The sequence below is a fragment of the Pollachius pollachius genome (assembly GCF_949987615.1).
Source record: "Pollachius pollachius genome assembly, chromosome: 7".
Taxonomy (NCBI): Eukaryota; Metazoa; Chordata; class Actinopteri; order Gadiformes; family Gadidae; genus Pollachius; species Pollachius pollachius.
The window spans coordinates 4,809,377-4,823,137 of NC_136940.1; the positions used below are offsets into that span (position 1 = coordinate 4,809,377).

Consider the following 13,761-nt stretch of genomic DNA (forward strand, 5'->3'; position numbering starts at 1 on the left):
TAGCAAAATACAATACATGTCAGCGTCTGCAAATGTTGAATTAGTTGGCGTAAACCTATTCTCTTGTTTTGGTTTTGCACTGTTTTCTTGATTACAGAAATACCCGAGTAAAAAACTGCCGCTGTCTTGGCAACTAAATGTATTTTTTGTCCAGCAGAGAGCAGCAAAGCCACATGGCAGAGCTAGAATGACTATTGTCTCCTTAAACAATTAATGATAACTTATTGTTTTACTATGAATATAACTGTATAACTAATTTAGTATTCATTTGTCTTGTGTTTATTGAGGCATGTTTGTTGCCTAGGCTTCATGATTTGGTAATTAAGGATTCAAAATATGTATTGGCGAGGTTTGATAAACAATACTTCAATGCAAAAAACTTTAATCTATGATATGTGTCCCTATGCTACCAAATGCCAACCTAAAATGGGCATCATTTTAGAATGACATTTACAGAAGTCTGAATTCCCAAAAGCACTTTCCGGGCAGCTGGTACTCAATTTCCATTAAGTCTAGAATAACCCAACAACCAGTGGTAACTATTCTTATTATAAGCTTGGTAAGAACCGAGACGGCGGCTGGGAATGTGCGTGACATCATGTGCAACGCTTAATATATTAGAATATCTTATTGATGGAGACCATGGAATGGCACAGAACTAGTATGTTAGAGATAAACCTAAAAACCTGAAGTTAACCTCCTCTGACCCATTTTTTTATTTGAGTTGAATGGCGGCCCATTTATTCATTCTATTAGTAGAACGTAGGTTTTAAATGATCCTTTACACATTGCACATAAGTATTGCATTCCCATTGTTCTATTCCAGCATAATAATTGATCAGTTCATTCGTTTTCTTAAGTAACCCACTGCCTGGCATCTGGCCTATTTTAAAACTCTCTCTCCATAGACGACACTGTTGTCCCTCCACAACACCTCACGCACCACAGTATGTGATTCACGCAAACGAGCGTTGCGACGCAGGGTCCACCACAGATCTGCTTCTCTTGTGAATTTGTGGGCAGGTGGTACAACGGCCTTCTGACAACCTTTATTGTGCAGCTGGCGCCAATCCAAACGCCAATAAATCCCTGATTATAAAATGTGATCGTAAAACCCCTAATAGTGTGTCATGAATATTTTAACATCTCATCCACGAGGCCTACCGAAGAGTGGGGGGAAAGAAAAAGAGAAAAACAGTGCATAGCATATGGAAGAACTTCTGAAAGCAATGGTGCAAGTGGCTGGCTTTCCCTTAGCTCCTCTCGGCTCTCCCTGTGGCTTGATCAGATTGATTTGTCATTTGCTACGACGGAGAGAGTCCGGCCACGGCACTGTGGATAATCAAATTTATTGCATTGCCATTTATTACACATTTCTGTGGCTTTTGGGTCCGATGGCACATCGATTCCATGATTGCTTGCTTAGCTGGACGCTAACGAGTTGCCGTCTGACTCACTGCATAATCACCCCTCTAATTCACTCTCCTGCTTGGTCTCCCATGCGCCCGGCCTGCTCACCGGCTACAGAGTGTCTCTATGCGCGCCCCTCCAAGTGGGCAATTGGCAATATCGTTCTTGAAGCCTTGCCACGCCGCACACATTAGCCACTCTGACTGAGCACACTCTCGGAGCAAATTGGCGTTTTAGGTGACATGGCCTGCCTTTTCGTGAGATAATCTTTAGTGCTAGTGGTTAAGTGTGAATCCCAGTGCTAAACGAATCACAATTTGATAGGTCTCAAGAAGCCGAAGACACTAGAATGTGCCACGGCTGTTTGGCTGAGTACTATTCGTCATTTGGAAGAGGCTTTTAGTGAAGACTTGCCATGAATTCAGATACATTGTTTTGTGATGTCATTAGGGAGAAGGTAGAGGTTAGGCATCTTGCTCATGGACGACTAGGTAGACTATGGACATGGGAATCAAACCCCAGCACCAACACCTCACCACTCTGTTGCCCCAGTGCTTGGATCAACACCCAGGGTTATCTCCGACCGAGAAGTCACGTCAGAGATTGTACTTGAAGGGCGAATAAGCAGAGAGAGAACGAGAGGGGGGGAAGCGAATACCAGCAGGTGAGGCCTCTGGGCACCACACCCCACAGCAGACGACCTGCCTGGCAATTATCCACCCGGGGCTCCTTTCAGGGAAAGGAAGAAAACAAAGGGTACGACTGTGACAAAGCTCCCTGATCAAACAGGCGCAGAGAGACAGCCTCCCCCGGGCGTTGATTGACTGGGAATCCGAAGAATGTGTGCACACATCACCAGGCTTAATTGTATTTCCGTCGCACGTAGTAGTTGTAATGAACGCCGATGGACAAATGGTAAACAAAAGACGGACCGATCCATTAGGCTTGTTTTAGGAGGGGATCTGATTGACGATGAGGAGAAAATAACAAAACAGAAGTGTGGCAGTTTTTTTTTCAGACAACATTTCTTTAATACAAAGTCAACATATCTACATACACAGTGGTTTTTAACCAATTATTGTCGAGTTTGAAGTAACAGTTTGAATGTGATAGCACTTGGCCCTCATACAAAGGAAAATAATTCTGCCGAGTATGGGAATTTCATTATTTTTTTGTTCTCATTGGCTGTTGTATGTATACGTTTCTTGACACTTTTTCTTCTTTTGTTCATTTTTATACTCTCTCCCCCCCCCCCCCCCCCCCCCCCCCTCCCAAATTCTGCGAAATACTCTGGTCATTTCGGTGGCTGTTGTCAAAAAAAAGTCTAGCGTCTTTACATGAACTGGAAAAAGAATAACACATTACACAAGCTTCCAACCACGTCCACGGAGAAAGGTTTTGGCGCAGGCGCAGTGGCCCGTGTTGGGGGGTCTCCGTCGGAGAACGAGTCCTCCGCAACGGATTTAGTTCAGTTAAGTTCCCAAACAACTCCTCTAAGATCTCCTCAGTACTGTGAAGGAGATGGCGGAATTGTAAATCCACAGCAGAAGCTGTCTGCGGAAAGTCGAGTCATCCTCTTCCTCCTGGCTCTTAAAAGTCCTGATTTTTTTCCCGCCTCCCGTAAAACACAACAAAAAAGACTAACCCCCCCTCGAAAAACAACCCGACAAAAACATGGTATTTTATACAAATGATCTTGGAAGAAAATGTACTGTGGTCAAATGTCAGGTACAGAGTACACCCCCTGCCCCCCTTTGGTTATGATTATTTACTAGTAGCCCCACAGGATGGATTGTTTCCTTGGTAACAGATTTATGGTTTGAATCTTAGCGCGTTAGCATCGTACGGGTGTTGCTGTGAGTTTTCATTTTGGTAACCGGAGGTTCATGTGTGTATAAAATGACGACCGATATAGTGTTTGAGGTCCAAGGGGGTCGTTACAGCACTGAACCCCTCTGGGATAGGGTTTTTGTAGTCTGGAGGCGGTCACATTTACACCCGTACTAGTTATTATAGAAAGGAATAGTCGCTCTAACGGTCGTGGTTTCCCGCTTAAGGGAATGGTAGCGCCGTAGTTGAGACTCCACAGCCAATGCTTAACAGCTTTTAGTGCGGAGGCTGCCTCATTTACCAATCAGATTGCTAGAATGAGAAATTATAGGCAACGGTATTTAAAAAGCAGGAAACAGAAATTGAGGGGGAATACTATGAGGGGAAATGGGCGGGAAAAGGCTTTACGAACACCGAAGAAGTCGGACATGGGAATCGCAATCTCGGTCGGAAGTCGGTCTTCGTTTGTGAGCTTCAGTGTCAAATTATACAAATACATATAATCTATATATTTGTTTATTTTTATTTACAGGTATTATATCTTGGGTCATAGTTGATAGGTAACACAATGGGTGGTCGTGTTATGTTTTTAAAGCAAGTTTTTTGTGGGACGTCAAATTGTATGTTGTCAGAGGCTGTACACGATCAGAAGAAGTCCTTTTGGGGCAAATATAAAAAAAACTGGCAAAGAAAAGGGCCATTTTGTCTTCTCCTTAGATGGTTGACTGACAGGGTGCTAAACAACAGTTAAAAAATAATATTACAAACTGAACACGATGCGAAATATTCTACTGCGTACAGGTTAATGAAGTCAACACGCTTATAAACACGTTAAAAATGAAAGTACCTTATCACAGCAGATATGGCCGTACTTATGGCAGTAAAGGAACACAAACAAGAAATGGTTAAGGGTTGCTGTAAAGAAATAAAAGTACATAATCACATAATTCGTAACAAGTTGGTTGGCCTTTAAAAACAGGATGAAAAGGAGAAAAAACTAATTCATAATCGTTTGGATAGTTCTAATATATTCTGCATTTAAATATATATCTATCAATGTGAATGTGGTATAATATATACATATACATATATATATACACACATTCACAAAGACATATGTTATACTGAACACGTGAAAAAATAGAATGTCTTTAAATGTAATATGAAAAGATTAGCATTTATCATGTCACGCTAACTGTATTAAAAAAAAGATAAAGCTAAATAAAAAGTCAGCTATGTAAAGTAACATGAGATTAATCGGTAATCATAATAATAATAATGTAATAATAATCATAATACAACAGTAACGTATTTGTAAAGTTACAGTAACAATAAGGCTTTTTTTGGAAACGAGAAACAGAGTACACACACACACACAAACACACACACAGCTCATGTCTCCAGCTCCTGGTCCCGCCACTTGAAACGTCTGGGGAACGAGGGTCTGTCAGTCCAGACTGACGCAGTAAGACCCCCCCCTCCATCACCTCCGGGCGCGCCCACATTCACAAACACTAGTTCCAGTATATATCTTCCTTTTCATTGGTGGAGGAGGGGGTGAACAAGTGAGCCGTCACTAAGTTCTTCACCTCCAGGGCGTCACGTTTCAATTCCAACACGGCGGACCTTCTCCTGTTCCCGCCGACCACGGAGGAACCGGAGAGCATTTACTTGGGTTCATCCGATTGGTCAAGGAGCACACACACTAACACGCATACACATACAGGAGCCACAAGGGGAGGTTCTTGTTCTCATTGTTGCTGCAAGGGGGGACTGAACTGGCCCGGTCAATATATGAGCGCTTAACAGGCCGAAGGAGTAGTTTGAAGAAAGAAAGAAATCGGATGATCCGTTGATGTACTATCAGTTGTGACCACCAGGGGGAGGGCAGGGGCGGGTGAACCCATGAGCAAAGCTGGCACCTTTTGTATGTATGATCTCTCGCACGGAAGAGCCACGCACACAGCACTCACCAAGTAAGCAGCATGTTTGGTGTTTAACGTTAAATAAAACGGAAAACGGAAAAAGTACCGAAAAAGTTCTAGATGTGACAATGCAGAGTCTGGCACATCCGACCAACATCCAGAACTTGCATTTTCGCACCACCTGTTAAGTCAGTATCCTTTTAAACAAAACGTTCACTAAAATGAAAGAGGGCCGCACCAAACGTCCATGATGCAACAGTTTTAAGGTAGGGGTCGAATTTCAAAACAACATTGAAGGTCAAAGCGGCCAGAGAGCCAACGGCCACGTCCGAGAGAGCCTCATCCGAGCATTCCTCGGCTTCCAGAAGACCTTAAGATCGCTGTTGGGTCGGTAGTTCATCACAACGACACTGGGGTGGTCTGACCTTTCACCCCTGCTCCAGAGACCGGGAATCGGGCGTTCCAAATGTCTGTCGGTAATGAACTGATTACGTTCACGTTCTTTCACGTACATGTTCCTGCCTCCGCTATGCTAGCATGGTGAAGCGTGCGTTCTGTTTTGTAGCCCCTTCTTACTCAGTAATGGCTGGCCTTTTGATGGTAACTAGAGAAGCGATGCGTTGCTTTAATGGCTAATGGGATGAATCACTGGTGGGTAAAACACAGTGTTCCTCCAGACCAAATGGAAAGTAATCCGTCTTCATTTTGGTTGCTGAGTATTTTCGAACCACTTGGCTAGCCAAAGGGGTAGGTGGCGTTTCGTGTGGGGACACTGAATGTTTTTTCACACAGGCAGCCATGATTCAGATGTTTCTTTGAACAGCTCCTGCTGTAAGACATTGATAAAGTACCCCCTCCCCCCCCCCCCCCCCACGCCAACACACTCACTACATGTAAGAGAAGAAGGAGGCAGAGTCGTCTCATCCAGGCTACATCCACCTGCCTCCGTCTTGCTGTCGCTCTGTCCACCTCGTCCCTAGTCGTTCCATTGTCTGCTGTCTTTGTATTACGTACAATATATATATTTTTTAAAGAAGTGAATCTCCACAAAATGTATACAATGTCCTCCCGCATTGGAAACACTTGAGGTAAGGTTCGCAGTCCGACTCTGGTTCGGGTTCCCCGTCCCCCCAGAGTGTGAGCCAAAGCCTTTTTTAAATCTCTCCTCTTATTGGTGAGTGGGGGTGTCAGGTGGTCTGGACCCTCCCCTGCTCCAACTTCGCTGTTCTTTTTGTTTTATTGACTAAACTGGTTCCTCCTTTTCGAAAGGGGAGTTCTTTGTGGTTTGTAGATTTTGGTTTTACTGGGTGGGGGGCATTTTCTTGGGGTAATCGTTTTTTTTATCCATTTTTGTCTTATTCAAATTTCAAGCAAGGTTGTATGGCTCAGGGGACAGGCGAGGTTGGAGGGGGGAGGAGGAGAGTGGGGGGGGTGGGGGGCAGATACCTGGAGGGGGGGGGAGGGGGGGGGAAGGGAAGGGAAGATGGCTATTTTACGTTGCATAGTGATCGAAGCTTCCCAAGTACTCCAGCGCGGCCTGGTAGCAGAACTGGTACTCATCCTGCAGGAGAAGCAATCAAACACAAACAGGAAAAAAACGTCAGCTTCTCAGTCAAACACGCTGCGATCTACGCCTCCACTCACAATTTGACAGTTGCAGAAATCTCAAAATGAAGGCTGAAGGCAAGTCGAGCCTGTGTGTATAGCCCTGAGTCACATGTAGACTTTAAAAGGGCTTCACAGACCCACATTACACAAACACCCACTAACCCTTCCCCACTTCCAAAACCACGCTTGGTTGGACATTTTTTATTGAGCAAAAGTGACATCAACAGGCACTTACTTTTTATGTGGAAGGGCGTTTTCAAAGTAGCCTGTGTTTAACGCTGCCTTTAGGATTTGATGCCCCTTTGGTCTCAAATACGCTTTAAAATCAAACGGCCCTATGTTTGAATTTGCGTGACCGCGTCCCCGCGTGAGTCATGCACGTCGGGCGGTTGTCATGACGACGTCGTCGTCGTGGTCTGCTTACCTCCGTCTGCACCATGGCGGGCCTCTGCGTCCGCAGCATCTTCACCGTCTGGAAGATGTCCACCACGCCCTCGTACCGCATCCTCTCCAGCACGATGCTCAGGGTGATGAAGACCCCGGTCCGGCCCACCCCCGCACTGAAACACACACACACACACACAGGCACACACAGGCACACACACACACACACACACACACACACACACACACACTGATTAAAATCATGTTTTACAAACAGTGAATAACGACGTACATGTTAAAACAACACTTCGCATCCTACGACCATAACCAACCAAAACACCTTTTGTACATTATACTTCTATAATTTACATTATACTAAGGGTTAAATAAGTCGTCACTTTGGCCACCTTTGCTTTGTTTCAATTACTTACTGTTTTGATATGTAGCAGTACAAGCTCAAGACCCACGTGGAGCTTCAGTGACGCACAGTGATTCTAACAGTGTCTACAGAGTTCCACTTTAATCCAGTTTCATACAAACACACACACACGCACGCACGCAAGCACGCACGCACGCACACACGCACGCACAGAGTGCTGCTGCTCCGCATCTATTTCCTGCCGTGCCCACAAACAACATCCTGTTGTTTGTGGTGAAAAGTGATGAAAGCCAATCTTGATGTGTGCTGATTGGAAATACACATTGAGCTAAAAAGTTTAGTCCCCCCCACTATCTCACTCTGCTATTGCAGTTGCATGCTGCATGGCACACACACAAACACACACGCGTGCAAACACACACACACAACCGACACATCCTATCACACACGGCCGTCTTGCACATCATTCAGCACTCAGGAAACCCTCAAAAAGACCCATGGGCATGCATTGGAAAAAAAAAAAAAACGGAGAAAAATCTTTTCAGCTATTGCTCTTGGGGGCCGGCGTCTTAACTCTGATCCTGAAATACTCTGGGAGTGGCGGCTCTCTAAGCATCTTTTCTCCAAAATGACTTCCATTTTCCCGGCGGAACAATAATTGACATGACACAGATTTATTCCAGGCTCGCTGCCGCCTCGCTTGGCATCGCTTCCGCAGGACGCAGACACAGGAACGCGGCTAGCCGGCAAACTTTTGTTTGTTTGTTTGTGCGTCGTTGTCGGCCTGTGTGTTTACGTGTGTGTGTGTGTGTGTGTGTGTGTGTGTGTGTGTGTGTGTGTGTGTGTGTGTGTGTGTGTGTGTGTGGGGTGGTGCAGTCAAGCTTGTGGGCTCAGTAGGAGAATGAATCCTCCCTCCCGGCCGGCCCCCTGACCCAGACCCTTCTCTGTGGCTGAACTCTGAGCCCCCCGTCCCCTGGGAGAGGTGGTCTACTACACTGAGCCCCCTCCCCCCACCGGGTGGAGCTAGAGAGCCGTGAAAAGGACACACCGTAGCCCCACCACAGAGGTGGGGCTCCGGGATGAGATAAGCATGAGGCCAGGATGGTGTTCCTGAGGTAGGGGAGAGAGCGAGAGCGAGAGAGAGAGAGAGAGAGAGAGAGAGAGAGAGAGAGAGAGAGAGAAAGAGAAAGATGGAGAGAGAGAGCGAGCGAGAGAGAGAGAAAGAGGGAGAGAGAGAGCGAGAGAGAGAGAGAGAAATAGAGAGATGGAGCTACAGCAACAGAGAGAGAAGGATGGAAGAACTGAGGGGAAGTAGAAGAGGGAAAGGCAAAGGGTTGGGTCTGATCTGAATGTCACCAGACCAGGAAGAAAAAGACGTTCTACCCATGGAAACTGAACATTATTTAAGCTTAGTGTGCAGAAAATAGGCAACATTTCACTCATTGAGGTTCCCCGGTTCCTGCATGACACATTAGGTTAAATTAAAACCAGCCGGTGGTCCTTTAAGTGGTACGGATAAAGTAGATGTGTTTAAGTAGTGGTAGTGTTAGAAGCTCAAAGCCCTCACTCGACGTAATTATACAATGACAAACGGCAATGTGTGTGTGGGTAATTCAGAGATGTCAGACAATGAGGTTCTCCGACTGTGCTCAAATTGGCCCTTTTAAAGCTGCATGGAGCACACACTGCCTGGCTGCCTGTAAACGCAATGGGCTGTAAATCTATGCATAGATTTATGCGTTGCTGAACGGTTTGTAAAACAGTATCAGAATGAGGAATGAAGTGTATTTCTTCCATACATTCTTAAAACGAGTAAAAACCGTCCTCTTTTACAAAAAGCAATTTGTCCACAACATTATGCGCTGAGATACCAGCGTGTAAAGAAGGCTTCCTTCCTGGGGAACCCGTAGACTAGTGTGTGGAATGATGCGCTGTTGAACCAGATAACCCACACTTCATCACCGAGACATAACTCAGTCTTATGGGCGCTTCCCCCGACACCACTAACCACTCCCAGTGGCATTGGGTGGCTGGTGACATCAGCGCGGTGACATCATTCTCTAACACGTTGTGTCTCTCTTTTAAAAGGCGGTGGTGACCTTTGAACCTCGGAAGGTTACATGTACACTTACACATGTTCTTCTTACTATTCTGAGGGGACATTTTGGGTGATGGCAAAACAAACAAACCATATAAATCGAATGGTAACTGAATGGAATAGTCGGATAATATGAGATAATTCACATTTTAACACGCAATGCAAACGATGCAGCTGGCGTGCTGTCCCCCCCCCCCCACTGTTTGAGGTGGTATAACCCTGTGCTTTGGCTGACATTAAAGCTAATGCCTCCCCCCCGGTTCTGGCGTGTCAACTTAATGACGAAGGTCACCCTGGAAGAGGACCACCATGACTATAAAAGTTGGCGGCACAACAGGCTCGTAAAAAGCCGGGGAACAACGTCCGAGTCGTTTGCGACGGGCCTTTTGCAAATGCCAGTCTGCATCCCGGCCTCCCCCATTATGGAGGAGAGGAGCCCGCAGCCGTGATGGGGCGGCCGTGTAATGTACAAGTAATGAGGGAGGGGAGAGAGAGATAGGGATACAGCGAGAGAGAGAGGGACAGATACAGAGAGAGAGAGAGAGAGAGAGAGAGAGGGGGGGGAGAGACATATAGAGAGAAAGAGAGAGAGAGACAGAGAGAGCGAGAGACACACACAGATACAGAGAAAGAGACAGAGAGACAAAGAGAGAGAGACAGAGAGAGAAAGAGAGAAAGAGAGAGGGACAGAGACAGAAACAGAGCGAGAGAGACATATGGAGAGAGAGATGGAGAGACAGAGATCAAGAGAGAGGGACAAACAGTGACAGAGAGACAGACAGAGAGGGAGAGAGAGAGAGAGAGAGAGAGCGAAAAGTCCCTCTTTCATATCCTGCAATTTTCCCATAAGACAACCTGTCTTTATACATGTAATATAGAGTGGCTAACATGAAGGCGGGACATCTTACCTGCAGTGAACAGAGATTGGTCCATCCTGTCCAAACTGCTCCTTGGTCTTGTGTACCTGGCCAATGAAGTCGATGAAGCCCTCCCCGGATTTAGGCACACCTTGCTCTGGCCAATCGGTGAACTGGAACTGCCTTACAGTCCTAGACTGGCCATCCTGGAAGAAAAAGAGGAAGAGAGAGAGAGAGAGAGAGAGTGTTAGTGAGTGAGTATGAGGAAGAGAGAAAGAGAGAAAGAGAGAAAAAGAGAAAGAGAGAGAGAGAGTGAGAGAGAGAGTGAGAGAGAGAGAGAGAGAGAGAGAGAGGAGAAAGGGAGAAGAGGTGGAGAGAGAGGACACAGAGGAAAAATTGATCTTGGTAACCATGGTTTCAAGCAAGTCGTCTCACAAAACTCCTGGCAGAGAGGCATCAGAATAATCAGAGCGAGGGTTTACAAAACGTTGCTCGCGTTGACATCATGCAGTTCAGAAACATTGTAACAGGAAAAGACTTGACTTCCTCTGTAGCTTGAAATGTGAAGTGATCAAAAGGCAACCGCCAGAGCAGCGAGTACAGATCCTGATGGACCGTCCGTGTTTAATACTGGAGGATGTGAATCGACCGTCACCCCGCTCGTACATCCAAGGTACGACGTACCTTACAGCGTGTTATAACAATCTAGCACACGTAAGAAGGTGGCATACGATTTGATGTTGATCGTTGCTGATTCAATCGATAGAACCGTACTTGTGTTTGGGGATTAATAAGCGACCAAAAGGCAAAGTTTACTATGCTGAAGATGGAAGAAGGCATATAGCCACGATTTACTCACAAACTAAAACGATTATTGGGTTCACTGCCCCTTTAAGACCCCCCCCCCCCCCGCTCTCCCTCAACCCTAAACCCCTGCGAGCAGTTCTTCTCCAGCTCAGCCCTCTTGCATCCAACGGAAGGCCTGTCTTTCCGTCTCCTCACCCCCCCCTTCTCACTCTGCTCCTGACGTTCCCCCCTGCCTTGGCGGTTAAGCAGAGGATCGACGGCACATCCTCCCTGACAAGCGGTCTGCTCCCTCGCGCCCGTGGTGGACGGAGCGATAATCCTGACGCTCCCGATCGATGGAGCGGCCTGACGGATGAGTGGAGAGCGGCGTCTGAGGGGACGAGAGGGACGGCCCGGAAAGCGAGACGAACACACTCAATCTCACCGGGAACACGGCTCAACACCGGCCGAGGATAAGGAAAAGGATCGGACGGCGACGTTTAGCGTGACTTGTTTTTTACGTTTTGATCAAGTCAAGAGGAAACGTGTGGCAAAGTGCAGTCTCTCACTAAACTGGCCCTACTGTGTTCCCTTTATTCTATAATATTAAACATCAACTAGGGTCTTTTCCTCAGACAATGTCGACCATAATGGATCACGTCCTGACCTTAAAGAGGTAATGAAGTAATAAACCGGGAGTATGTGGCCCCGGCTCACCTCTTTAGATCCAGGGCCCTAAAATTGCCCCTGGTCACATGATTCTCAAAAAAACGCCTTGTAATCCAGATAAGGGTGCTAGACCCCCATCTGAAAGGTTCTGGTTTTGATCCCCCAGTGTCCGCAGTCTTCTTTGAAACACCTCCAAGCGAACTGCCTGACCCCTTCCCGCTCCTGAATGACATGTGAACGTCATCCCCTGTAAAAGGCTTTGGATTAGAGCCTCTGCTACAGGGATAAATGCTAATAGGACAATGGCGACACCGCTGTATTCTCCCTGTTTTCCTCCTCCAACAGCAGACCAGTGTCGTGGGGCGCGTGTCGGGACATTGCGGAGCAGTGAGCGCTGTTCTGTTCCTCAGGCTCCTGCTGCTCATTGTGCTCCACACACACACACACACAAACAAACAAACAAACAAACACACGCCTTTGTGTTTGTCGAAACTCGGCTAACGCAGCGATACACGTTGTGAAGACCGGGAATTAAACCCCTTCACCGTCGAGTCCCTCTCCCTCTCTCTCTCTCTCTCTCTCCCTCTCTCGGTAACTCGCTCCCTCCCTCTGTCACCATCGCGCTCTCTCTTCACAAAGCGGGATTCTCATCTCTCCCCCGCTCGTCTTTCCTACGGCCTTGCGTGTTCTCATTCTCATTCTTTCGCGTTTTTTTTATTATCTGAAAAACCCTTTGCCTCAAAGGGGGTGTGGGGGGGGGGGGAGGGGGGATTAAATATGAAAGAGGGGCAGAAACAACAACACTGTAATCCGAGCGCAGGAGAAGAGGGAGACGGGGAGAGATGGGGGGGAGGAAGTGCGATGAGAGGCGTGAGCATACACGCCGCGGGGCCGTGCGCGGTGTCCAATTGGCTGATTACATACATGACTGGATCGCTAGACAGAAGGCTGGAGGCCTGCTGCCCGGGCTATTACCGGGCTGGGGCGTGTGACACGCACGCCCACGCTCACACGAGCGTGCACGGCGAGAACGTTGAAGGTCCGTTCACAATAAGCACGGCCCCGTCGGGTTTGAATTCACATTTCACGGAATGGAATAGGAGCTGGTGTTTACCTGGGGAACTTTGAATAGCAGGAGGGGGTGTATTTTGTTTTGTGCACTTAGTTTACTTGGTGTGTTTCGAACCTGTCTGTAAATGAGCAGTAGAAACCTGCTAGGCATGAATAATTCCATCACCTTGGAATATGTTTACGGGTTCTTTGTGGCCTAAACTCAACCGAAACACAGCGGCGCCAGAATAACAACTATAAAACGCTAACTATAAAATGCCAGCACACGCACACACACTGGCGCCCTTACCCTGGCATCGGTGACCTTGAACTCTCGCAGGATGTACTGGGGCATGTTGTACTCTGCCATGGGGTCCACCACAAAGTACTGGTACCGTGCCGAGCGCTCGGCTGGCCAGTACTGGTGGCACTTCTCCTGTGAGGGGGCGAGGGAACACAAGATAGAGGGTTAAGGTACGAACACACATGTATGGATGACTGGTGCAGACATTGAACCTCATCCAGCTTACTTGTTGGTCTAATGTTGTGGAGTTAAATGTTAATATGTATAAGAACGTGTCAGGATAGTGTGGGAGGATTAGAGTTAGTTGCTTTGTTCTGGTAGAAAGGTTCTGGTAGAAAGGTTCTGGTAGAAAGGTTCCGGGTTTGATCCCCAGTGTGAGTGCAGCCTGAGCGGTAGTCATCCTTGTTTAGCAAGATGCCAAAGACCTGCAAGTCCCTTAATGACATGTTTCTAAAAGTCCC

The 13,761-nt window shown here is 47.0% G+C and overlaps 1 protein-coding gene across 3 annotated transcripts in view; it reads right to left on the bottom strand.

Moving 5' to 3' along the window:
• Nucleotides 1-6,054: 6,054 nt before the first annotated feature.
• The window catches only part of ptprsa (protein tyrosine phosphatase receptor type Sa), a 212,402-nt gene continuing 204,695 nt past the window's right edge, over nucleotides 6,055-13,761 (bottom strand). For all 3 annotated transcript variants that reach the window (XM_079739953.1, XM_079739951.1, XM_079739952.1), the window contains 4 exons: nucleotides 13,307-13,432; nucleotides 10,543-10,697; nucleotides 7,198-7,333; nucleotides 6,055-6,726 (listed from right to left, as the gene is read on the bottom strand). In XM_079739953.1, the coding sequence (XP_079596079.1) occupies nucleotides 6,658-6,726; nucleotides 7,198-7,333; nucleotides 10,543-10,697; nucleotides 13,307-13,432 (486 nt within the window). In that variant the 3' untranslated portion in view covers nucleotides 6,055-6,657. The remainder of the gene's footprint in view (nucleotides 6,727-7,197; nucleotides 7,334-10,542; nucleotides 10,698-13,306; nucleotides 13,433-13,761) is intronic.